The sequence below is a fragment of the Xenopus tropicalis genome, chromosome 4 (genome assembly GCF_000004195.4).
Source record: "Xenopus tropicalis strain Nigerian chromosome 4, UCB_Xtro_10.0, whole genome shotgun sequence".
Classification (NCBI taxonomy): Eukaryota; Metazoa; Chordata; class Amphibia; order Anura; family Pipidae; genus Xenopus; species Xenopus tropicalis.
In genome coordinates this window covers 6,220,236-6,247,376 of record NC_030680.2, presented here as the reverse complement: position 1 = coordinate 6,247,376, position 27,141 = coordinate 6,220,236, and the positions used below count along the sequence as shown (strand labels likewise).

Here is a 27,141-nt window from a genome sequence, read left to right as displayed (position 1 = left end):
GGTTTGGCTGCCGGGGTCAGTGACCCCCATTTGGAAGCTGCAAAGGTGTAAAAGAGAAAGACAAATAACACAAAAACTATACAAAATAAACAATGAAGACCAATTGAAAAGCTGCTAATAATAGGCCAATCTGTAAACTGAAGGTGAACAGTCCCTTTAATAGGGTGGGGCCCCATTACTCCTTGGGGGGGGGGAAATAAAGGGGACACTGTCACTAAGCAGCAGTTACAATAGATATTTATGGAAGTTTATTATGGGAGGGGCAATGTACCAATAATACAGTATTTGCGTTACTCTCACCGTATTGGGTCCCTCTCAGCCCCAGGGGCCAATAGCAGCGCCTGTCTCTCCCCCCGGCAGCCCCTGTCTGAGCGTTGCGCTCGGCGGCCAATCAGGTGCGAGTATGCAGATGAGCTGCAGCTCAGCGCTCCCAGGGGGCCCAGCGGCGGCGGAGAGGTGATCGCTGTATCCTGAGCCCCCGGCGGCTCCGCATTGTTCTCTCCCGGCTCTCTGTGCGGCAGGTCGGTGTCTGGGCAGGGGCATCTCTCATCTCTTCCCCCCAAGGGCAGGGCAGATAATCACCTTTATAGTATACTGTTGGGTGTAGGGGGGTATTAAGGGGCAGAATTAGGGGGTAAAGCTTTACCTGGGCAGGGGCATCTCTCATCTCTTCCCCCCAAGGGCAGGGCAGATAATCACCTTTATAGTATACTGTTGGGTGTAGGGGGGTATTAAGGGGCAGAATTAGGGGGTAAAGCTTTACCTGGGCAGGGGCATCTTTATCTCTTCACCCCAAGGGCAGGGCAGATAATAACCTTTATAGTATAAAACTGGTCTGTTGGGTGTAGGGGGGGTATTGAGGGGCAGAATGAGGGGGTAATGCTTTACCTGGGTGGGGGCATCTTTACCCCATAGGGGCATCATAGAGACAGACCTGCCCCCCCTGAGTGACTCCCCCCTCTGTCTCTTCTTGCAGTTACAGCTTGGATCTGCCCTGTACCCACCATGCCCACCTTCCTCCTCCTCATTCTGCTCCTGGGCACCGGGGCCCCTACCCCCACCAGAAGCCCCTCCGAACCCCCGGACCCTTCAGATGCCCCCCAAGTGGACCCCCTGTTCAGCTTCAGGGAGGAGGAGGCGAGTCTGAACGACATGTTCCGAGAGGTGGAAGAGTTAATGGAGGACACCCAGTCGAAGCTGCAGAACGCAGTTAAAGAGGTAGGTGATCATAAATCTCATGGAACTGGCCGTTGCTAGGGGAAGTGGTTGCTAGGGACTGTAACACATCCTTCAAAATGACAATGACGATTCAACTTAGGGTGATAAACTTCCCCGTCGTTAGCTGTGGGGACATTTTAATCTATGCAACAAACCCCAAGTGCCCCCCCCCCCCCACATTGGGCGGTGTTCGTTAGCCTAATATTTTAATTAAAAAGGATCCGTTCGTCGCCTAATTACCTTCTATTTGTAATTTAGTCTGAGATCTAAGGGTAAGATAAACCTCATCTGACCATGGTTGTGGGTATTGGTGCCTATGGAGAATCCCTGCCGTAAAGCGCGACTGAACTGCCGTGCCTGTTCCAGGAGGGAAATGGAGACCTGGGAATAGACTCGGCCATTAAAGAGTTACACGGGGTTAATTGTTCTGATTAAATACATTTTCCCCTAATTAATACACATCATTTACATTAGAATCTGCACGGCTGCACCTGATTGGCCGGAACCTGCCGTTGTTACACACAAATGCCTCTTTGTGTTGGGTTCCCAGCCTGCGCAGCTGCTTTATCTTCCGTTGGGGCGGCCAAGGGTCGCAATAGAAGTGCGTTTGTTATAAAGGGATTATCTGTAGCCGGAGAGGTGGGGAGGCCCCCCGATAATGGGCAATGTGGCCCTGCGCCAGGTCTGAAACTGGCAGGAAGCCTTAATTCAGGGATTTTTTTGGGACATTTTGACCAATCTTGGCCTATGAGACCCTTGAGGCTCCCTGGTACCCCCGCAGGCTCCGCCCATGCCCACATACGATGTAGTAACTCGAAGCGACCAATTAGGAGCCAGCTTTGATTGCAATAGTATAGACAGAATACTGATAGCCCACATCTGATTGACTGTCCTTTGTTGGGTGATATTTCCCCTTTAATTAGGCAGCTGAGGGGTTAATGAGAAACCCCACCCAGTAGCGCAGCATTTCGCTTCCAACTCCAAGTTCTCTGAGGTCGGAATATGGCACTTTTTGTACTGAGTCGCAATTTTTTCCGCATACCTTCCAAATTATTCACAACGCCGACCCCGGTTATTTTATATTTCACATTTCCTGCCAGAAACGAAAAAAAAAAGATGTTTTTGTGCCAGATTTCCCAGGGAGGGAGGGGCTACTGTAAAGGGCAAGTAGGAATATTGGCCGGCGTTGGCCGCTCCCTTATCATAATGATATCTGCAAGCCAATCAGTTTCCTCGCTCCCTATGAGGGGCGGGCTCTGTTTGTAGGAAGGGGGGGGGGCACCCAGAAGTATTTATTTGGGAAATAAACAGTATAAAGAGTTGCAGCTGGACTCGATAGGCCACGTTAAAGGGCAACTATCATTCCATGTATTTGTTTTCCCCTTATATGTGACTAATGGAAATAATAAGAGGCACAATTTCCCCTTTGCCTAATTTCACCCCAAAGTGAATGATTCATTGTGCAGTTTCAGACTCGCCTTGGGCGCCATTGTTCTCAGGGGGTGTGGCTAGGCAAATGAGGTAAGGGAAAGAGCCCCAGGTTCTATTCCAGCCAGCGCTGCAAAGAGTTTGTATGCTCTCCCTATGGTACCCCGGTTTTCTCCCACACCCCAATACATACAGGCTAGTAATGTGTGAGTCAACCAATAGTCGTGCCGCACCTGACCCCACCCCTCCTAAACCCACCCCCGAACCGGCCCGCTGCCCCCCCTTTCTATTTATAGACCCCATTCTGCCCCGCCCTGTCTATCATATCACAGAGGGGGGCAGGCAGACACTCCAGAATGGAGAATTTCAGCAGTTATCTGGTTGCTAGGGTTTAAATTACCTTAGCAACCAGGGAGAGGTTTGGATGAGAGGCTGGAATATGAATAGGGGAGGGGCTAAATAGAAAGATAAGTAATAAAATGTAACAATAATTAAAATTGGAGCTTTATGGCAATAGTTTTTTGGTTGCCGGGGTCAGTGACCCCCATTGAAATGTTGGAAAGATAATTAAAAATAATCTAAAAATGATAAAAAAAATAAATAATGAAGACCAATTAAAAAGTTGCTTAGAATTGGCCATTCCCTTCATTCGTTGATGTTGAATGGCCCCCGGGCCCCCGCACCTGCTTCCTATGAACTTTCTATGACTCAATTCTTCCCTTTGTTCCCGGCGCCGAGGGCGACTTTGCCTTTATTCCCCCCCCCACGACCCCCCTACCCAGAGGCAGGAAACAATGAGAAGCTTGTGTCTGACTCCCACCTTTTGCCCGGTAACCCCAAGTGACGGGGCAGTTTAACGCCGGCTGCCCCTTGGGACCAATCAGATGAGAGCGCCGGCGGCCACACACACACCGCACCCAGACAAGAGCGCTATTCATCCGTGTCGCACTTTCCCTTTACTCCCCCCCCCTCTCCTTCTGGTTCTGATTTCCTGCTCCCACCTTATTCCTAAGGCCTGTACCATTTGCAGGTTCCTGGGGGGGGGGGGGTTCCCCGGCCTCATTCATTGGGCCCAATATACACAGTCCAAGTACAAGGGAACCCAAATAAATTCTGCTGTGGGATTATTTCCCCTTTACTCTGGTTTCTCGATGCAAATAGCCCAGTATTTAACCCCTTAAGTGCCCTTGTCGATTTCCGCCGCTGTGGATTCTACGTTTCTCGGATCCGTTTCCCCTCGTGGGTTCAGGTCGGTGCAGGGAGTCAGAATGGGTTGGACAACTTCCCCTTTAAACAGATATACATCAATGTACCAAAGGCACTTTCAGACCTGCCCAATAAATATCTGGCCAATTAGCAACCAGTTATTGGTAGGGCAGGTATGATGAACCCATACATGGACCAATCATTGCCCAGTGGTTCTGGTTCTGAAAGTGAGAATCTTCTGACTGGAAGGAAGTTCCACGTGCATCACAAAATACATTCCCCGGTGCTGTAATGATTGGGAATTGGGGAGAGATCACCCTAATGGCGTTTAATGAGGAGCCGCTTGTGATTTTGGGCATTTCAGATGGAGGCGGAGGAAGTCTTGGCTCACCGCTTACCGGGATGGGCCCAATTACCTAATAATCATAACGAGTCCGTCACAGAGATGGGAAATGAAACGATCCACTCGCAGAAGGAAATGACTAAGGTAAGAAACCATAAAACTATGGCACATAGGGATTCTGCTGTACTAAGCACAATTCAGCAGGAACTGCCCCCTAAGTTTGCTCATAGCCTGTACAGAGAGATACCATAAAACTATGGCACATAGGGATTCCCCTGTACTAAGCACAATTCAGCAGGAACAGCCCCCTAAGTTTGCTCATAGCCTGTACAGAGAGATACCATAAAACTATGGCACATAGGGATTCCCCTGTACTAAGCACAATTCAGCAGGAACAGCCCCCTAAGTTTGCCCATAGCCTGTACAGAGAGATACCATAAAACTATGGCACATAGGGATTCCCCTGTACTAAGCACAATTCAGCAGGAACAGCCCCCTAAGTTTGCCCATAGCCTGTACAGAGAGATACCATAAAACTATGGCACATAGGGATTCCCCTGTACTAACACCCCCCAATCCTCCCCAGGTCCCCCCACTCGAGACAACACCATCCACCATTAATGGACCCATAGCCAATATGGTGCAGGGAAGGTGATTTGGGGCATTTTGATAATAGACTTATTTAGATGTTTTGTCTTTACAGAATACAGATAATCACACAGGATCCACATTGTACTCTGAGACTGTAATAACTTCACTGAAGAACAACAGCAAGAGGCATCAAGTGAGTTTGTAATTGTGAAAATGGAAAGTCTCTTTTCTGCATATGTAATGCACCCCCCATTGTAAGCAGCAGTCCTGCCCTGCTTTATGGCTGAGATTCTAGCTATCTGTATAACAGAGCATTCTGTCACAGTGGCACAGATCCTATCTGATCCCCCCATTGTAAGCAGCAGTCCTGCCCTGCTTTATGGCTGAGATTCTAGCTATCTGTATAACAGAGCATTCTGTCACAGTGGCACAGATCCTATCTGATCCCCCCCATTGTAAGCAGCAGTTCTGCCCTGCTTTATGGCTGAGATTCTAGCTATCTGTATAACAGAGCATTCTGTCACAGTGGCACAGATCCTATCTGATCCCCCCCATTGTAAGCAGCAGTCCTGCCCTGCTTTATGGCTGAGATTCTAGCTATCTGTATAACAGAGCATTCTGTCACAGTGGCACAGATCCTATCTGATCCCCCCATTGTAAGCAGCAGTCCTGCCCTGCTTTATGGCTGAGATTCTAGCTATCTGTATAACAGAGCATTCTGTCACAGTGGCACAGATCCTATCTGATCCCCCCCATTGTAAGCAGCAGTCCTGCCCTGCTTTATGGCTGAGATTCTAGCTATCTGTATAACAGAGCATTCTGTCACAGTGGCACAGATCCTATCTGATCCCCCCCATTGTAAGCAGCAGTCCTGCCCTGCTTTATGGCTGAGATTCTAGCTATCTGTATAACAGAGCATTCTGTCACAGTGGCACAGATCCTATCTGATCCCCCCATTGTAAGCAGCAGTCCTGCCCTGCTTTATGGCTGAGATTCTAGCTATCTGTATAACAGAGCATTCTGTCACAGTGGCACAGATCCTATCTGATCCCCCCCATTGTAAGCAGCAGTCCTGCCCTGCTTTATGGCTGAGATTCTAGCTATCTGCATAACAGAGCATTCTGTCACAGTGGCACAGATCCTATCTGATCCCCCCCATTGTAAGCAGCAGTCCTGCCCTGCTTTATGGCTGAGATTCTAGCTATCTGTATAACAGAGCATTCTGTCACAGTGGCACAGATCCTATCTGATCCCCCCATTGTAAGCAGCAGTCCTGCCCTGCTTTATGGCTGAGATTCTAGCTATCTGTATAACAGAGCATTCTGTCACAGTGGCACAGATCCTATCTGATCCCCCATTGTAAGCAGCAGTCCTGCCCTGCTTTATGGCTGAGATTCTAGCTATCTGTATAACAGAGCATTCTGTCACAGTGGCACAGATCCTATCTGATCCCCCCATTGTAAGCAGCAGTCCTGCCCTGCTTTATGGCTGAGATTCTAGCTATCTGTATAACAGAACATTCTGTCACAGTGGCACAGATCCTATCTGATCCCCCCCATTGTAAGCAGCAGTCCTGCCCTGCTTTATGGCTGAGATTCTAGCTATCTGCATAACAGAGCATTCTGTCACAGTGGCACAGATCCTATCTGATCCCCCCCATTGTAAGCAGCAGTCCTGCCCTGCTTTATGGCTGAGATTCTAGTTATCTGTATAACAGAGCATTCTGTCACAGTGGCACAGATCCTATCTGTTCCCCCATTGTAAGCAGCCGTCCTGCCCTGCTTTATGGCTGAGATTCTAGCTATCTGTATAACAGAGCATTCTGTCACAGTGGCACAGATCCTATCTGATCCCCCCATTGTAAGCAGCAGTCCTGCCCTGCTTTATGGCTGAGATTCTAGCTATCTGTATAACAGAGCATTCTGTCACAGTGGCACAGATCCTATCTGATCCCCCCATTGTAAGCAGCAGTCCTGCCCTGCTTTATGGCTGAGATTCTAGCTATCTGTATAACAGAGCATTCTGTCACAGTGGCACAGATCCTATCTGATCCCCCCCATTGTAAGCAGCAGTCCTGCCCTGCTTTATGGCTGAGATTCTAGCTATCTGTATAACAGAGCATTCTGTCACAGTGGCACAGATCCTATCTGATCCCCCCCATTGTAAGCAGCAGTCCTGCCCTGCTTTATGGCTGAGATTCTAGCTATCTGCATAACAGAGCATTCTGTCACAGTGGCACAGATCCTATCTGATCCCCCCATTGTAAGCAGCAGTCCTGCCCTGCTTTATGGCTGAGATTCTAGCTATCTGTATAACAGAGCATTCTGTCACAGTGGCACAGATCCTATCTGATCCCCCCCATTGTAAGCAGCAGTCCTGCCCTGCTTTATGGCTGGGATTCTAGCTATCTGTATAACAGAGCATTCTGTCACAGTGGCACAGATCCTATCTGATCCCCCCCATTGTAAGCAGCAGTCCTGCCCTGCTTTATGGCTGAGATTCTAGCTATCTGTATAACAGAGCATTCTGTCACAGTGGCACAGATCCTATCTGATCCCCCCATTGTAAGCAGCAGTCCTGCCCTGCTTTATGGCTGGGATTCTAGCTATCTGTATAACAGAGGTGCAGCTGGGAGGCCACACAGTAGATAAGGCTTTGGGTTTGGATACATTCTGCGGTTTGCATTCCAGGATTTATTGCCAATGTTTGTGTTGTATCTTTTGCTGCCACGACATTTGGGCTGAAATGTCCCTGTTTGGGCTGCGAATTTATGAGTTAAGGGTTAAGTTTTCCTACTGATTAACCTGCCGGGTGCTGGAGTGTAAGCCGCTATATTAACCCTTAGTGGGAAAGGCTGCTTGGTGCAAGGTCAGGATTGATGGGGCATCTCTGGAACGCCTTCCTGTTGCTGCTGGAAACACAATATTTGTACATAATAATAATATTATTCAGGGGATGATGGGCTCCAGACTGGCACATTCCCTGTATAATAACTGTCAGCCGGAGCCGTGAGTTGCGCAGAGACGTCGGGAGACAACTTGGCACATTGGGGGTTTCAGGCTTGTGACTCTGTGACTCACATCTATGTGTCTGGGATTGGTTATAGGAGGCACAGATGGGGAAGAAATTAACTGCCGGGCAGGAACAGTACCAGGCAGCCCTTGTATAGTTCTATTTATACATAGCCAGTACAGTATGGGGGTACAGCTTATTGTGTGCCCAGAACATTCATTCTCTGTATATTTGTATTTATACATATGGGTAGGGGGTGCCATAGTGTTTCCCTTAGACAGTACAGTATGGGGGTACAGCTTATTGTGTGCCCAGAACATTCCTTCTCTGTATATTTGTATTTATACATATGGGTAGGAGGTGCCATAGTGTTTCCCTTAGACAGTACAGTATGGGGGTACAGCTTATTGTGTGCCCAGAACATTCCTTCTCTGTATATTTGTATTTATACATATGGGTAGGGGGTGCCATAGTGTTTCCCTTAGACAGTACAGTATGGGGGTACAGCTTATTGTGTGCCCAGAACATTCCTTCTCTGTATATTTGTATTTATACATATGGGTAGGAGGTGCCATAGTGTTTCCCTTAGACAGTACAGTATGGGGGTACAGCTTATTGTGTGCCCAGAACATTCCTTCTCTGTATATTTGTATTTATACATATGGGTAGGGGGTGCCATAGTGTTTCCCTTAGACAGTACAGTATGGGGGTACAGCTTATTGTGTGCCCAGAACATTCCCTCTCTGTATATTTGTATTTATACATATGGGTAGGGGGTGCCATAGTGTTTCCCTTAGACAGTACAGTATGGGGGTACAGCTTATTGTGTGCCCAGAACATTCCCTCTCTGTATATTTGTATTTATACATATGGGTAGGGGGTGCCATAGTGTTTCCCCCAGACAGTACAGTATGGGGGTACAGCTTATTGTGTGCCCAGAACATTCCTTCTCTGTATATTTGTATTTATACATATGGGTAGGGGGTGCCATAGTGTTTCCCCCAGACAGTACAGTATGGGGGTACAGCTTATTGTGTGCCCAGAACATTCCTTCTCTGTATATTTGTATTTATACATATGGGTAGGGGGTGCCATAGTGTTTCCCATAGACAGTACAGTATGGGGGTACAGCTTATTGTGTGCCCAGAACATTCCTTCTCTGTATATTTGTATTTATACATATGGGTAGGGGGTGCCATAGTGTTTCCCTTAGACAGTACAGTATGGGGGTACAGCTTATTGTGTGCCCAGAACATTCCTTCTCTGTATATTTGTATTTATACATATGGGTAGGAGGTGCCATAGTGTTTCCCTTAGACAGTACAGTATGGGGGTACAGCTTATTGTGTGCCCAGAACATTCCTTCTCTGTATATTTGTATTTATACATATGGGTAGGGGGTGCCATAGTGTTTCCCTTAGACAATACAGTATGGGGGTACAGCTTATTGTGTGCCCAGAACATTCCTTCTCTGTATATTTGTATTTATACATATGGGTAGGAGGTGCCATAGTGTTTCCCTTAGACAGTACAGTATGGGGGTACAGCTTATTGTGTGCCCAGAACATTCCTTCTCTGTATATTTGTATTTATACATATGGGTAGGAGGTGCCATAGTGTTTCCCTTAGACAGTACAGTATGGGGGTACAGCTTATTGTGTGCCCAGAACATTCCTTCTCTGTATATTTGTATTTATACATATGGGTAGGAGGTGCCATAGTGTTTCCCTTAGACAGTACAGTATGGGGGTACAGCATGTACAGCAGTGACAGGCAGCCTGTAAGGGTTAATTATTCAGAAGTCACTAACCCAGGACCAATCCCATTGTTACAGTTCTGCTGCGCACATCAGGCTGATTTATTAGGGTTAATTGATTTTCCCAGTGACGCAGCAGCCGGATGAGCAAGTGCAGCGCAGGAAATGTGAGAGATGGAAAGAAGGCGGGGGGGGGGGGGATTTAAAGCGATTTAGTGAGCTCTGTTTTTACCCTTTCGGTGAGCCCCAGTGAGCTCAGTATAAACAAGCCCCTCCCATACCATTTGCTGTTTGTGTTTTAGGTTTACAGATAAGGAGGAGTTCAAATTACAGGTAGTTTAATTATGCCTTCTCCCATGCTGAAAGGAATATGACAATATCCCTTTAAAGGAGAAGTAAACCTTCCAGAGAAGGCTTAAACATGGAACAGCGTGGCCCTAGGAAGCGCGGGCCGACAGTCAGAACCTCCATAAAGCCGGTTCCACGCAGATCATAGCAACTGTTTCTCACCGTCTCGGCTCTTTATCCCCAAGCAGATGCTTTGCATTAAATGGTTTCTCCTTCTCTGAATTCCACGTTGTGCGAGAGATTTCTTTGTTTGATCTGGCAGAGATTCCCTGTCTGCAGCCCGAGCTGCCAGTAGCTACACCGGCCCGTTCCCATCGGAACCAAAGGATCATTTTACATGTTTGTCGGATTCACGGCGCAGTTTGGGGTGAAGCAGCGGTGGGAGTGTTCCCCTTGTATTATAGATATGGCCTGAAATAACCTTGTTATATAGAAACATTGGGGTAACAGTCACCCTGCTATAGTTCCAGGGGTACCCAGGGCACAAATAAGCACTCACCCCAAATCCCCCCCTAACTGGCCTTCAGGCTGGGCCCCCTTAGCCCATAACAAGGTTACAGATATATAGAAACATTGGGGTAACAGTCACCCCGCTATAGTTCCAGGGGTACCCAGGGCACAAATAAGCACTCACCCCAAATCCCCCCCTAACTGGCCTTCAGGCTGGGCCCCCTTAGCCCATAACAAGGTTACAGATATATAGAAACATTGGGGTAACAGTCACCCCGCTATAGTTCCAGGGGTACCCAGGGCACAAATAAGCACTCACCCCAAATCCCCCCTAACTGGCCTTCAGGCTGGGCCCCCTTAGCCCATAACAAGGTTACAGATATATAGAAACATTGGGGTAACAGTCACCCCGCTATAGTTCCAGGGGTACCCAGGGCACAAATAAGCACTCACCCCAAATCCCCCCCTAACTGGCCTTCAGGCTGGGCCCCCTTAGCCCATAACAAGGTTACAGATATATAGAAACATTGGGGTAACAGTCACCCTGCTATAGTTCCAGGGGTACCCAGGGCACAAATAAGCACTCACCCCAAATCCCCCCCTAACTGGCCTTCAGGCTGGGCCCCCTTAGCCCATAACAAGGTTACAGATATATAGAAACATTGGGGTAACAGTCACCCTGCTATAGTTCCAGGGGTACCCAGGGCACAAATAAGCACTCACCCCAAATCCCCCCCTAACTGGCCTTCAGGCTGGGCCCCCTTAGCCCATAACAAGGTTACAGATATATAGAAACATTGGGGTAACAGTCACCCCGCTATAGTTCCAGGGGTACCCAGGGCACAAATAAGCACTCCCCCCAAATCCCCCCCCTAACTGGCCTTCAGGCTGGGCCCCCTTAGCCCATAACAAGGTTACAGATATATAGAAACATTGGGGTAACAGTCACCCCGCTATAGTTCCAGGGGTACCCAGGGCACAAATAAGCACTCACCCCAAATCCCCCCCTAACTGGCCTTCAGGCTGGGCCCCCTTAGCCCATAACAAGGTTACAGATATATAGAAACATTGGGGTAACAGCCCCCCCGCTGGTATTAGTGGGAACCCAAGGTGCAGCCCCTGTCCCGTTATAACGAGCGCTAATTAAGACAAAGTAGGGAGAATCTAATTAAGGTTTAGCGCACAAGCTGTTCCGGCCGCCGACAAACCAAAATAATAAAAAATCATTCTGTAGCTAATTATCATTTCCCAAATGGCCGTTTCCATGGATACCCGATTGGCTGTCTCTTACTGGTTAATTAGTGCACTCACTTTGGAGAGGGGGAATATGTTCCAGTGACTCCTGTCTGCGGCCAATGAACTCTCCCCGTCTGGGCGCTTTAGTGAATGAGCCCCATAGAAGCGAGGGGGCGGGGGGCTGGGAGTTGCCGCCGATATTCCCTATCCCATAATAACATCGTTATCTCGTTCTGCAGGAGTGCATTGTCGACGAGGACTGTAAATCTGGGAATTACTGTTACTTTGCAGATTCCGAATACAAATGTCTCCCGTGTAAAGCGACGGAGCCGGTAAGGCCTTGCTGGGCGTGGCTGGGGCATTAGCCTTATTGCATGAATAGGGGGGTCTAAACCTCCCTACAACATTGCTCCTCTGAGCACTTTTACAATTCACCCTTTATATTCCCTTTTGCGCTGATGACTGCAGCAGTTTTATGCCGCTATTATCCTGCTTTTCCTTTGATGCTGTTCTGCTCGCTTATTATCAAATTGTTTAAATTGCAAAGTTGACAGAGAAGAGAGATAACTGTGTAGGATTAACCCTAGAGCTGCTGCCTGCCCTGGTCATTTAACCCCCCCCCCCATGGCAGCCCAGAACTGCTGCAGGAAAGACCACGAAAATGAAAAAAAGATTAGAAAATTCAAGTAAATTGCACGCAGATATAGTCAATATATATCTATTGTGGAATTGTAAAGTAAAGGTGCTTTATAGTGAGTGGGAGTTGCCTTGTTACTGGGGTCAGTGACCCCGTAAACAACTTGTGCTGCCCCAGGTCTGATTAGTGCTATATAAAGCATCCAATGGGCTCAGTTATTGTCCCCTCCAGTTTACCAGCACCATGTGACGTGGGTAGTAACACAATAGGAGGGTTATGGGAAGAAGGAAGCTTAAAACCAGGCAGCCGGGTGGTTTCCATTCTAAGCAACTTTTCAATTGGTCTTCATTATTTATAGTTTTTGAATTATTTGCCTTCTTCTTCTTTAGACTCTTTTCAGCTTTCAAATGGGGGTCCCTGACCCCGGCAGCCAAAAACTATTGCTCCGTTATTGTTAATTTTTATTACTTATCTTTCTATTCAGACCCTCTCTTACTCATATTCCAGTCTCTGGCTGCAACTCTACCGTAGCGAGTCCCTGGTTGCTAGGGTAATTTGCACCCTAGTAACCAGGTAATTGCAGATTGTCTCGGAATATCACGGTCTACTTCGTACTAATCTCTCTCTGTCTCGTTAGTGCACGAGGGACGGCGAATGCTGCGAGGGGCTCTGTGTTTGGGGTCAGTGCGCCCACGTTACTAAGGGAGAAGGGGGGACCATCTGCGAGAGCCAAGAGGACTGTAACCCCGGATTCTGCTGCGCAGTTCATTCAGGTACTGAGCCCCTTTATTGATGACCATGGCAGCAGCTATATTACTGCTATGGTTATTTACCCTTTACCCACTGCCACCTCTGCTCTTGCCCTACACCAGTACTGTCCAACTGGCGGCCCGCAACCCCCCTCTGTGTGGCCCCCCCACCTGTCTGGCTGCTTTGATGGCTTAGATGCTTTGTGTAAGCTTTAAATGGTATCAGTACTGAGATTAACTGCCCCCCCTGCATGGTTCTCACCTCAGATTCAGGCTGTAATCCCTCTGTATAGTTTAAATATGTAATCCCCTGTGTTGTTCACACCTTTTAATCTCTGCATTGTTCCCCCCTGCAGTGTTCACACCTCAGGCTCAGGCTGTAATCACCCATATTGTTCTCCTGTTCACACCTCAGACATTGTATGTACTGCCTGACATATGCTGCCTGTGTGTATGGCACACAGGCAGCATATGTCAAGACACAGGTAGGACAGGCAGATTATGGCACACAGAGTATGGTTGCACAGGCATGGTAGGGCAGGTAGAGTATGGCGTGCACACACAGGCATGGTAGGGCAGGCAAAGTATGGCACACACACAGGCAGCATAGGGCAGACAGAGTGCTGCCTGTGTGTGCCATACTCTGCCTGCCCTATGCTGCCTGTGTGTGCCATACTCTGCCTGTCCTATGCTGCCTGTGTGTTCAATACCCTCCCTGTCCTATGCTGCCTGTGTGTGCCATACCCACCCTGCGTTACCCTGCCTGTGTGTGCCATACTCTGCCTGCCCTACCCTGCCTGTGTGTGCCATACTCTGCCTGCCCTACCCTGCCTGTGTGTGCCATACTCTGCCTGCCCTACCCTGCCTGTGTGTGCCATACTCTGCCTGCCCTACCCTGCCTGTGTGTGCCTGCCTGTGTGTGTGCCATACTCTGCCTGCCCTACCCTGCCTGTGTGTGCCATACTCTGCCTGCCCTACCCTACTCTGCCTGCCCTACCCTGCCTGTGTGTGCCATACTCTGCCTGCCCTACCCTGCCTGTGTGTGCCATACTCTGCCTGCCCTACCCTGCCTGTGTGTGCCATACTCTGCCTGCCCTGCCATACTCTGCCTGCCCTAGCCTGTGTGTGTGCCATACTCTGCCTGCCCTACCCTGCCTGTGTGTGCCATACCCTCCCTGCCCTACCCTGCCTGTGTGTGCCATACTCTGCCTGCCCTACCCTGCCTGTGTGTGTGTATGTGCCATACTCTGCCTGCCCTACCCTGCCTGTGTGTGCCATACCCTCCCTGCCCTATGCTGCCTGTGGGGGAGGTGAACCTGGCAGGGGTTTGTTCTGGGAGTTTGTTTGTAGGTGGAAATAGCCAATAAATGGTCCCTAAGGTGTGTAATTATGTGCTGGGGGTTGCTGCACTACCACCATTGTGACAAAATGGGTGTGGTTTGAAGTGGGTGTGGTTTAAAAAGGGGAGTGGTAAAAACTGGCTTCCATTAGCGGCCCTCCACCACGTATGCTAGAGAAATTCTGGCCCTCGGCACCGCAGAAGTTGGACAGCACTGCCCTACAGTATGTGTAACCGCCAGTTGCCTGGGCATATACTGCACTGCACGGCAGTGGACAAAGGGTTAAAGTGGTTTAGTACCTTTAGTACGATGAAGAGTGCTATTCTGATACAATTTGCAATTGGTCTTCATTTTGTATTATTTGCAGTTTTTGAGTTATTTAGCTTTTTGTTCAGCAGCTATCCGGGTTGCTAGGGTCCAGTTTAACCTAACAACCAGCCAGCGGTTTACAAGAGAGGCAGGAATATGCTCAGAGGAGGGGCCTAAATAAAAAGATAAGGGACAAAAAGTAACAATAACAATAAAACTGGAGCCTCAAAGAGCAATAGGGTTTGGCTGCCGGGGTCAGTGACCCCCATTTGACAGCTGGAAAGAGGCAGAAAAAGGCAAATAATTCAAAAACTAAAACAAATAATAAAGACCAATTGAAAAGTTGCTAAGAATAGGCCATTCTATAACATATTAAAACCTGAAGGGGAACCACCCCTAAATATCGATCAAATGATCTGTGGCAATTGGATTTAATGCTAATTTCCCGCCCTTCTTTGCAGATCTCCTGTTCCCCGTTTGCACCCCCCTGCCAGGGGAAGGGGAACCCTGCTTGGACCCTTCCAACAAACTCGTGGACATAATGAACTGGGACGTACAGCCGGCCGGAGTGCTGGGCCGGTGCCCCTGCTCCCAAGGACTAGTGTGCCAGCCTCAGAGGTAATAAGATATTTAGCTTGGCACCAACCCTGCCTGGCTCTGTGGAACTGCCCCCACTACCTCCCAGGGGCACGGGGGAACCCATATACAACCAACACGTATTTGCCCCATGATATTTTTCTCTTCTGTTTCCAGTCATGCCTTGGTATCCACGTGCCAAGAGCCTTCACCCGACGACAGCAAAAGATCTGATTTGGAGGTGCCCGAGGTGATCCCCCCATTCATAGGCATAATGCCCCAGGAGGGGCAGTACTATGAAGATGGAACTCAACTGTCGGATGGACCGTATGCCAGCCCTTCAGAGGAGAGGTACTAGAACGAACAGAGTTTGCGTCTATAGAGGATAAAGAACATTTGTGATCAGGTAGATCCTTCATAGGAACACTGGTTGCCATAGGATTGTACCAGCCAAGGACCATCTCCATCTTCTCCTCAGCAGGTGAATGGGGCATCTGCCACTCCCTCTAGCTTGGGCTATTAGCCCACATAAAAGGTTGACATGCAGCTGGACTGGTTGGAGGGCTCAGCCTTGGTATGGCTGCCTTTACTCTAGTCTAGTGGAGTCTGAACTGGGGAAGGGTTTGTCCCACCTAGGGTGGCCCAGAGCAGATAGGTTACTACCTGTATGGGTTTAGGTGGAGCTTGGACCAAACATTGGACCACAAAGAGGGGCTTTAAGCACTGTTCTAGAAGCCCTGGCTTCTTTGATGAGAAGTCATCCATGTTGCACCTACCAGTCCTCACCAATGCCACCTCAACACCAAGGGGCCATTAAGGCAATATATTATTGCAGGCAGAGAAAAGCCTCTTCATATTGGCCTTCATGGCCAAGAGCAGAAGGAACCTTGCTTGCTTTGAAGCCATACTTGATAGAACTTTGCCTGTTTAGGGCCACTTGATGGATGATAGACTCTGAATTCCCTAAACTAAGGCCAAATACTACGTCAGACCCCACTACTTAAGAGCTGCCATCAAGGTCCTTCTTAGGAGGATCCGGTTCTATTATATCTCCAAACCTTCAGGGCCAAAAAAACGTACTCTAGCCATAAATGGTTGGACAATGGCCAGCCCAACTGATATCTGGGTGGAGATTGGCCTCATATCAGACATGTTTGAAAATCTCCATTGGGAGGGGAACAATGTGGTCCTCTCTCCTAACCCCATCAGCATAGGTCTCTATTAGGATCTAGTCAATGGTCCAGTCGTCTGCCATCTTCTCCAAATGAGCAGATCTTTCTGTGTATGGCTGTTTATGGTTGGATGACTCTCGGCTTTACATTTTGGCGTTGAGAAAAATAACGGGGTCCCCATTTCTTTTAGTCGCAGCTTGGAATCGCGCTATGGAGATCCGTTACTGGCCGCGGCCAAGAGAGTCAGCGTGGATGTCCCAGAGGAGGTGCTGCCATTCGTTGGCATCATGGAAGAGCGAGATTACGAGGACAGTGACGTAGTGCCAACATCAGACAGCGTGCCAACATCAGACGGAGTGGACGCCGGCCCATTAGAGGAAACATACGAGACAGAACCAGGGTTGGTTGAGAAGAGTCCATTTGATGATTATAAATAAGACCATTAACTCGAATCCAGACGCCCAACGACCTCATCAGTGGCCAATTTGACCTATATCGCCTATCGATTCGGTTGCCTTAGGACTGGATAATGGGTGGGTAATGTGGTTGGCTGGTAAATGCATAGAGACTGGTGTTACCACAATACTAGAACTAAGCGACCACTCAAGACCCGGTGACTGTCTAGGACACTCACTGGGCAAGGGGTTGAAGTTGATGGACAGTTGCCTTTTTCATAGCTTGCACCTCCATCTAATCGGACACACGAACCAGGTCATAGCGCCGTAACCCCCAGCAACCAGTCACTGTCTACGTTGCACTTCAAGGTTAATGGCCGACTGGCTGCTCTAGGTAACCGCACTCATTCTGGGTCAGAACCTGGTTTAGCCAGCAGGATTAGGAACCAGATTCTGTAACCTCGGAACACTAGCCCTAAACAGTAGCCATTTTAGCACCTAAACTAATGGGATGGGGATTGTCATCCACCAAGGCCATATTGCTTGCTGCATCACGCTTAATGACCACTAGATGGAGTATAGACCACGAGTCTATGTAGAACAGGGGTCCTCAAACTTCTTAAGCAAGGGTCCCTCAGACTGGGCTGGACCCAGCTCCCCCCCCTCCCACTCAATCCTCTCTCAGCCAGTGCCGTCCGTCCTCCCTCTCAGCTCCCCGCTGAGTCCTCTCTCTCCGCTGCCAGGGGTGAGGACGCAGCGGGGGCCGGGTAAATTAACCTGGGGGGCTGGATCCGGCCCGCGGGCCTTAGTTTGAGGATCCCTGATGTAGAACGTCTCAGCCGAGGCAAGTAATATGGCTCCCATTGTAGCAATCACCCTGTAAATGGGCAAATGCATGACGCTGCCGTTGGATGTGAACCGGCCAGCAGGGGGCGACTCCAACTGGCGATCCTTTCAAGCAAAGGCGTCACATCCAACGGGAAAAGATTCTGAGCAACTTCCCCAGTCGTAACGGGGACGTTGCCCGGTTTGGCATCACCATAGAGGGAATGATATATTTATGTACAAGCAGAATGGCAGCTTCTTGGTCTTCACCGATGTTCCAGAACCGTACGCTGTATTGCTTCAGAACTTTCTCTCTGTTGGACACTTGCAATAATAAAGCGAATGTCAATTTGAGGTCTTTTTTTCTTGCAACAATTAGTACTGTTGTACTTGAAGGGGGGGGGGCAGAGTATGTCTGGCTAATGCTGTACTTATTGAACAAGCCCAAAAGGTTCAGTAGCCTTAATAGAGTAATGATCAAGGCCTTCAAAGTTGTCTGTAGGTGCCATTTTGGAACTTGTTAGGCCATCTTGTGTGTGTCGGTGGCACTGCATGTGCTCAGTGGGCTGCTTAGGGACGTAGGAAACCATCGAACAGGAAGTGAGGTCACAACGGCCATAAAAGCCGATTATGAATGAATTCCGAAGCCCCGACCAATCAGAGAGACGCATAATAATATTTCTATTTTTTATTGGCATGTTCAGTGTTGTAAACAGCATCCGGCATGGAAAAAAAAAATGTATCAAACCCTTGGACTGATTTTCTTATAAATTACATGGCAATTATGTTACTGCGGAAATGTTATGACGCCCGAGCGCGGCCGATGATCATACGCAGCTCTGTCCTGGGCACGCGGGTATTGCTACGGCATTCAAAACGGAAACTGCGTGGAGTGGAAAAAAAAACTAAAATAATCAGGAAAAAAAAACAAAATATACAAAAAAAAAAATCCCAAAATCAACGACTAAGCAAATATATAGATCTCTGTGGTACCAGGAAAAAAAAAAACACGGGACCCTCCGTATGGCAGAGCGTGGCGCCCAATCAACGTTGCGGAAAGTGGGGTCGAAGCGCGGTACGGAGGCAGCTACGTATTCCCGATGGACACAGTGTTCGATGTGGGATAGAAAACCAGCCGAGCTGCTCAGCTATTGGACGGGAGCGGAAGTCTATTTACACTCTGATTGGCCGTCCCCGCCAGATTCGGTACTTCAGTAGGAGCAGTGGCGGCGGCGGCGCAAAGAAAGGTACCAGAACCTGCTTGTATACAGAAGGAAGTTCTGATTGGTACAGCAGCTCGTTATATTAATTACATACTAAGGCCTACACGTCCCCCCGTCTCGCTCGCCGCGGTGCCCTCGCTATTTATCATTTCTACAAGTTCATTGAGGTAATTGTGTGTATCAGCTCTGAAAAACATAAAAAACCCGGGCCGTCTGACCTTTCCATCGGGGCCCCCGGAATACTAAGCGCATTGGGGGGGGAAGCGAGGGCGACGGGTGCGCGCAGACCCCTCTCTCTCCGCGTTTCTTACGTTTATATATATTTATATATATATTTTTTTATTTGCATTTGCACATCCCTTTTCACTTTACAGCTTTAGCGACCATAGTGCAGAAGAAAGGATTCCAAAAGACCTCCGAAAGCCAGAGGGCTGCTGGTTGGCTGACAGTCCCACCAATCAGTGCTGGTGTCGTTGCGTCACACTTGCTGAGTGTCCGACAAAGTGGCCCCTACTCGGCGACCGGTTTTGGAAAAAAAAAAAACATAATTAAAAAACCCCCCCATAAGAGTTCAGGTGCGGGCTTGGGGCCAATGTCAGTCTTGCGATGAATCCTTATTGGACGGCCCGTCTAGGTAGATTTTTAGTGCTTTTTCCTTTCGGGGGGAGTAGGTTACGCGGTGGCCGGTCTTTTGCAAGCGGCTGCTTTCCTTCTTCGCCAGATCGTTTCGCTGCTCGTCCGTCAGTTCCACCAACTCCTCCATTTTGTCTCTGAAATGCAAAGTTGGATTTACCATAGAGAAGCGCTGGGAAGGTAGAAGGGGGATTATTCTGCAAGCTCTTTAGCCGCCGGCACAGCCGGGATATGGAAAAGGAACATTGGATCTGGCTGAGAGAATTATAGGCAGCCCAGTGAACACTAAAGGTGGCAATACACGGGCAGATTTTATGTGTATGGCCACCCAGATGGGCCTACCGATACCTGGGCAGATCTTGATCGGCCAGATTTAATTTGCTGCCGGATCAGGGTCAGCATTGGCTCACTGATGTGGTCCCCAAACTGGTGGCACCTATGCCTGCCGCTGTAATCCAATCGCTTGGCCCTAGGGCCAAATCAACTAATTAGCCCGGCATATCGGGAGTAGATCTGCTGGCTTGGCGACCTTGCCAAATGAGCAAATATTCCCGGGTATGGGCACCTTAAAGGTGGCCATACACAAGGCGATTTCAGCTGCAGATATTGGTCCTTCAGACCAATTCGGCAGCTTATCTACCTGTGTATGGGCACCAAAGTTGGGCCTCCCTGACCAACATCTAGCCAGATCTCCATCAGGCAGGTTTGATTTTTCCGTCGGCTTGGGGACTGCATTGGCTCATCGATGTGGTCCCCGAACCGACATCACCTATGCACGCCGTTTTAATTCAATTATTTGGCCAGATATCACCCACCCATAGGTGGGCATACCTGGCCTAAGATTGGGCAGATCAGATCTCGATCGGGCAGGTTTGATTTTTCCATTGGACTGGGAACTGCATTGGATCGTCGATGTGGTCCCCAAACCGACATCGCCTATGCACGCCGTTTTAATTCAATTATTTGGCCAGATATCACCCAATCACTTGACGACCTCGGCAAACTAGCAAATCCTCCCATGTATGGCCACCTTTACTCTCCATATAACAAATGCAGGCTGTTCCTGCTCAAACAGGCACATGGAAATGATATCCAGATGCAAAGGAATTTACTGACATAGGATATCAAGTAATAAGGCTGCCTGGTTCTGTTTGGCTGCCGTACAGACTGTAAAGCTATACTAATTGATCCGTGGGATCCAGATGGACTGTACATTGCCCATGGCTGCATTTACAATACAGGCACAGAGGGCCGGCGCCTAGGACAGCATCTACAGTGGGGCCTATATGGATAAAAACACTATACAAAAAAAAAACATTGTACCATACAGTACGGTTCTATCAACAACTTACCTGTAAAATATGACTGCTCCATCGTCTGAAATGTACAGCGGCCAAGCATTCAGCGTGGAAACTTTAGGGTTCCAGTCCAAATCCTGATGGATCTCCAAAACTGAAATGTCACAGGGGAACGTGCCTCGGCCCTGCAGGGGTTAAAGATTGTGTTTAAAAGTGATTACAGTGTAATGTAATGTTGCCCTGCACTGGTACAGCTGGGGTGTTTGCTACAGAAACCCTACTATAGTTTATATAAATACCCCGCTGTGTAGCCCCGGGGGCAGCCATTCCTGCACTGGTACAGCTGGGGTGTTTGCTACAGAAACCCTACTATAGTTTATATAAATACCCCGCTGTGTAGCCCCGGGGGCAGCCATTCCTGCACTGGTACAGCTGGGGTGTTTGCAACAGAAACCCTACTATAGTTTATATAAATACCCCGCTGTGTAGCCCCGGGGGCAGCCATTCCTGCACCGGTACAGCTGGGGTGTTTGTTACAGAAACCCTACTATAGTTTATATAAATACCCCGCTGTGTAGCCCCGGGGGCAGCCATTCCTGCACCGGTACAGCTGGGGTGTTTGCTACAGAAACCCTACTATAGTTTATATAAATACCCCGCTGTGTAGCCCCGGGGGCAGCCGTTCCTGCACTGGTACAGCTGGGGTGTTTGCTACAGAAACCCTACTATAGTTTATATAAATACCCCGCTGTGTAGCCCGGGGGCAGCCATTCCTGCACTGGTACAGCTGGGGTGTTTGCTACAGAAACCCTACTATAGTTTATATAAATACCCCGCTGTGTAGCCCCGGGGGTAGCCGTTCCTGCACTGGTACAGCTGGGGTGTTTGCTACAGAAACCCTACTATAGTTTATATAAATACCCCGCTGTGTAGCCCCGGGGGCAGCCATTCCTGCACCGGTACAGCTGGGGTGTTTGCTACAGAAACCCTACTATAGTTTATATAAATACCCCGCTGTGTAGCCCCGGGGGCAGCCATTCCTGCACCGGTACAGCTGGGGTGTTTGCTACAGAAACCCTACTATAGTTTATATAAATACCCCGCTGTGTAGCCCCGGGGGCAGCCGTTCCTGCACTGGTACAGCTGGGGTGTTTGCTACAGAAACCCTACTATAGTTTATATAAATACCCTGCTGTGTAGCCCCGGGGGCAGCCGTTCCTGCACTGGTACAGCTGGGGTGTTTGCTACAGAAACCCTACTATAGTTTATATAAATACCCCGCTGTGTAGCCCCGGGGGCAGCCATTCCTGCACTGGTACAGCTGGGGTGTTTGCTACAGAAACCCTACTATAGTTTATATAAATACCCCGCTGTGTAGCCCCGGGGGCAGCCGTTCCTGCACTGGTACAGCTGGGGTGTTTGCTACAGAAACCCTACTATAGTTTATATAAATACCCCGCTGTGTAGCCCCGGGGGCAGCCGTTCCTGCACCGGTACAGCTGGGGTGTTTGCTACAGAAACCCTACTATAGTTTATATAAATACCCCGCTGTGTAGCCCCGGGGGCAGCCATTCCTGCACTGGTACAGCTGGGGTGTTTGCTACAGAAACCCTACTATAGTTTATATAAATACCCCGCTGTGTAGCCCCGGGGGCAGCCATTCCTACACTGGTACAGCTGGGGTGTTTGCTACAGAAACCCTACTATAGTTTATATAAATACCCCGCTGTGTAGCCCCGGGGGCAGCCGTTCCTGCACTGGTACAGCTGGGGTGTTTGCTACAGAAACCCTACTATAGTTTATATAAATACCCCGCTGTGTAGCCCCGGGGGCAGCCATTCCTGCAATGGTACAGCTGGGGTGTTTGCTACAGAAACCCTACTATAGTTTATAAAAAATACCCCGCTGTGTAGCCCCGGGGGCAGCCATTCCTGCACTGGTACAGCTGGGGTGTTTGCTACAGAAACCCTACTATAGTTTATATAAATACCCCGCTGTGTAGCCCCGGGGGCAGCCATTCCTGCACTGGTACAGCTGGGGTGTTTGCTACAGAAACCCTACTATAGTTTATATAAATACCCCGCTGTGTAGCCCCGGGGGCAGCCGTTCATAGGACAGAAGGCACAACTTACATAGCAGATAACAGATAAGCTGCATAGATTCCCATTGTATTCTGCAGACCTTTTCTCCAGCTTGAATGGGCAGCCATTCAACCCCATTGCTACACAACTTACTAATATAATATAGTAGGGTTTCTGTAGAAAATACACCAGGCCTGTGTAAGGAATTCTGGGAAAAATGCCAGGCCTTTTCTATTTACATGGAACCCAGCAGGAAAGCTTCAGCCCATAGGGTTTTCCATGTAAATATAAAGGTCCAATTCAAAGGGAAAATCTCATTTCTGAAGGGCAAAGAATAAAAGCACTTACCTTAGCAAACTCTAGGTTCTCCAAGGGTATAGCACTTATATCACAAATCTGTGGGGCAAAAAATAGGGTAAATGATTATAATAACTATCAGCACAACTAACTCCCTGGGTTCTGTTCATAATGTTACTTTTGGCTGCTATACCATGAATGGAATCTGGTTTCACTTTCTATCTATTATTAATATTTATTTGAAAAGGCAATTTGAAGGACACAGTATAAACAGCACAGAACTGAAACAGAACTGGCACCACCTAGTGGTCAAATCAAAGCAATTTGTATATTTCTAAATTTTTCTTAATAAAAGCTTGTAATTATGTAATTATGTGCACAGGAAACAAAACGCATCCAGCTATATCATGTGCAATTTATAGTTTAAGTTTTACCCAAGCAAATGTTTTCTTTTGTCCCCTTATACAGAGGGATATTATAAGTCACCAAGGAGTTCTATTAACATATTAAAGCACTAGGCCTTTTATACAGGTCATGGAACTCTGAAGTGACTTCTAATATCCTAATATTTTACGAGAGGGGTTACTTTTTTATAATATACAAGTTTCAGTGAGTCATGTGACAGAAGTTACATCACTAAGCACCGTTTATAAGGATATAATTTACAGTTTATAGATATATATATATATATAGATATATATATATATATATATAGCCTCCCCAGGCACTTACCTTGTCTCTTAACTCATCCACACTGTTGCTTTCCATGACAATTTCCTTGAAGGGGTCCAGCTTTAGCTCCGATGGCCTCCACCTCTTTGTAAACAGGGAAAGCTGTGACATGGACTTCATTTTCTCTGTTTCTGTATAAAGGGGAAGAAAGGAATGATTTATCTCCGTGGGTAAGGCTTTGTCGTCTACATCTGGCAACCGCCCATCCATGGGGAGCTTGGGCAGCATTAAATTAACCTTTACTACATTCTAGAACTACCTATTCTTGGCAACTTTTCAACTGGTCTTTATTATTTGTGGGGAGCGCAAGGACCCCCCCCCCTGGCCTATCAGGGCGATTGGGCATTACTCGGGCTGCAATAAAACGCCAATTCTTACCATCCAGAGCTTCTAAGAAAACCTCCCAGCTGCTTGAAATACTTTCATTCTCATAAACGTGGTAATCCAGAAATACAGTTCCTGGGTTCTTCCACGTTTTCTTTCGCAGGCGGAACCTGTGGAATACATTCGAGTAACAGATTAATACCGACAAGCCAAAACTGCCAGAATAGCTATCATTGTGCTTCATATGCATGTATGAATTGGGAAAGGAGGACTTTCTTGGGTGTAGCAAATATTGGGGAGCAGATGTGGTTAGAAAAAGTGGGGGTCAACAGTGACACTTTATAACAGACCCTTAGTCTTGCTTGTGTGACTGCAGGGCTGTGATTGGCTATTCCCCTCCTACTGTGCTCCTGGCAGCGACTATTAGGAGACGTCCAACCCTCATTTGAAACTGGGAGGATCTAAAGGACCATTTTTACATATAGTATTTTTATCCCAAACCACTTAAGCCTGTTAGGGGTACTAAGGACCGCCGTTCAAAAGCCATTAAAGGGGTAGAAATCAAAGAGTCCTGTTTATATAGCGGGGCCCCAGAAACTTGGTTTCACCTCTGTTCTGGCCACTGAAGGCAGATTGTCTGACACTCTGGAGAACAGTGAGATCCACAAGTGTGGCTGATTTGGCAGCTTATCTGCCTGTGTATGGGCACCCTCGACAAACCTACCCGACCAATATCTGGCCTAAAATTGTCCAGATCTGGATTGGGCAGGTTAGTTTTTTCTAGTGCATAAGGATCACATTGGCTCATTGAATGGTTCTCAGTCCGACTGCCCATATACCTGCCATTTTAATTTGATTTGGGTCCTTTTAAATTCAATTTGGTAGCATATCTGCCCATGTATGGGGACGTCCGACAGCCCTCCCCAACTAATACCTGTCCGAATATTGGCAGGTTTGATTTTTTTTGGTGGACTGGGGACCACCTTGGCTCATTGATGCAGTCCTCGTTCCAACAGCTCCTTCCCTCGTCACTGTAATTCAATTGTTTGGCCCTAGGGCCAAATGATTGAATTAGCCAGGTATATAGAAGACAATCTGCTCGTTTGGTGACTTGATCGAATTAGCCCGGTATATTGTAAACAATCTGCTCGTTTGGCAGCTCTAGCTTTAGTGCTTGTAGAAAAGGAGCAAGATGGCAGCGGCTGTTCCTTACCTATCTATAGAAAGGTCAAGCCCACACTGATCCCTGAGAAGCGGCAACAGCTCCTCTTTAGACTGCCGTACGGTCATTCCTTTAGAAAACACTGCGTCCAACAGGAACTTGCATGGCTGGGAGGATAAAACAAAGGCTGTGAGGGGAGATGGATTCCATGCAATACAGAACCAGATAAGGGAACATGCCTGACCATACACAGCACTAAGGGTGAAGATACACTGGGCTACTATAGTAGCACCTACTTTGTCAAGGCTACTAAACCCCAGAAAATACCCTACCATACACAATACTGAGAATTGCCTCTGCTAAAACACACAGACAGTGATCAGTAAATAATCAGCATCGTCTTGTTTAGTAGCCATGACAAGTAGCTGCTACTAGTAGTTCTCTGTGTGTCTTTACCCTAAGACACAAGCCAATGACTGGCATATTGAGCTGAAGTTTGCAATGAAAATGTTTTAATACAATCATCCTGTACCTCAGGCTCGTTTACTAAAAGCTGAAAGATTTTGACACGGTATTCTCCTTTCTTCAGCGCTCTCCCTAGTCTGATAGTGATCTAGAAAAAGAAACAAAAATATAAATGAATGGAAAAGAGCTGGTTTATGCACAAAGTTACGTCTTGCAGATAAACTGCTTAAAGGGACACTGCCATGATATTTATGGGGTACATTTTATCTCTAAATGACACTGTTACACAGCAAATAATTCCCTCTGCCATTTAACCTTTTATTCTTCAACCAACAAATGTATTTGTAACTGTAATATTGGTGTGTAGGCGCCATCTCAGTGCATTGTGCCTGAGTCTGAGCTTTCAGCCAGCGCTACCCATTAGAACTGCTTTCAGCTAACCTATTGTTTCTCCTACTCCCATGTAACTGGAGGAGTCCCAAGCCGGACTTGGATTTCTTACTATTGAGTGCTATTCTGATACCTACTGGGAGCTGCTATCTTGTTCCCTTCCCATTGTTCTGCTGATCGGCTGCTGGGGGTGGGGGGGGGGATATCCAGGTCACATGGCTGTGGCACCCTGGGTAAAGGGAGGCACTGTCACTATTACAGGTAATTTACCTTGTTGTCATCTGAAAAAGAAGAAAGCGTCTCATTGAGCCGGACACTCTCAAACTCCTGATTGCTGGCATAGACCCGGAAAACTTTAAACTGGGAGGAGGACACCCCCACGAAAGACTCCAATTGCTGTTTAAAGGCAGCTAAGGTGATCCTTTTATCGACGCTTACCAGGAGGCCTGTTGGGAAATAAAGCAATGGAACACAAGTCAAATAACCGCTTATTTTACATCAAACATAAAGGAAATGAAATGGTCCATGTTTTCTAATGCAGCAAATAGGGTCGGCTGGAAATAAGAAGGGGTCAGGAGTCAAAGGGGTTGTTCAACTTTAAGTATGATTTAGAGAGTAATAGACAATTTGCAATTGGTCTTTTTTTATGTATAGTTTTTTTTTTTTTAATTATATCACATTTTGTTTGGAATTTCATCAGCTATTTGGTTGCTGGGGTCCAAACTATCTTAGCAACCAGGCAACTGGATATACGAATAGGAGAGGACATGAATAGAAAAATAAGTAATAAAAAGTAACAATAACAAAAAATTTTTAGCCTTATAGAGCATTCGTTTTTTGGCTGCCGGGGTCAGTGACCCCCATTTGAAAGCTGGAAAGAGTCAGAAGATGAAGGCAAAAAATGAATAAACAAATCAAAAATAAATTATGAAGACCAATTGAAAA

The 27,141-nt window shown here is 47.7% G+C and overlaps 2 protein-coding genes across 6 annotated transcripts in view; one reads left to right on the top strand and one right to left on the bottom strand.

Moving 5' to 3' along the window:
• Positions 1 to 412: 412 nt before the first annotated feature.
• Positions 413 to 17,945, top strand: dkk3 (dickkopf WNT signaling pathway inhibitor 3; the record flags this gene model as incomplete). Of its 2 annotated transcripts, XM_031899833.1 has the most annotated exons (9): positions 413 to 521; positions 977 to 1,218; positions 4,217 to 4,339; positions 4,899 to 4,979; positions 11,828 to 11,920; positions 12,863 to 12,998; positions 15,085 to 15,241; positions 15,377 to 15,550; positions 16,562 to 17,945. In XM_031899833.1, the coding sequence occupies 8 exons, from the start codon at positions 1,006 to 1,008 to the stop codon at positions 16,806 to 16,808; spliced, it is 1,224 nt and encodes a 407-aa protein (XP_031755693.1).
• A 319-nt stretch (positions 17,946 to 18,264) lies between these two features.
• The window catches only part of usp47 (ubiquitin specific peptidase 47), a 52,543-nt gene continuing 43,666 nt past the window's right edge, over positions 18,265 to 27,141 (bottom strand). For 3 of the 4 annotated variants that reach the window (XM_031899703.1, XM_031899701.1, XM_031899702.1), the window contains 8 exons: positions 26,467 to 26,642; positions 25,874 to 25,954; positions 25,393 to 25,508; positions 24,234 to 24,349; positions 23,856 to 23,986; positions 23,175 to 23,222; positions 20,800 to 20,930; positions 18,265 to 19,584 (listed from right to left, as the gene is read on the bottom strand). In XM_031899703.1, coding sequence (XP_031755563.1) covers positions 19,410 to 19,584; positions 20,800 to 20,930; positions 23,175 to 23,222; positions 23,856 to 23,986; positions 24,234 to 24,349; positions 25,393 to 25,508; positions 25,874 to 25,954; positions 26,467 to 26,642 — 974 coding nt within the window. In that variant the 3' untranslated portion in view covers positions 18,265 to 19,409. 4 annotated transcript variants of the gene reach the window in all.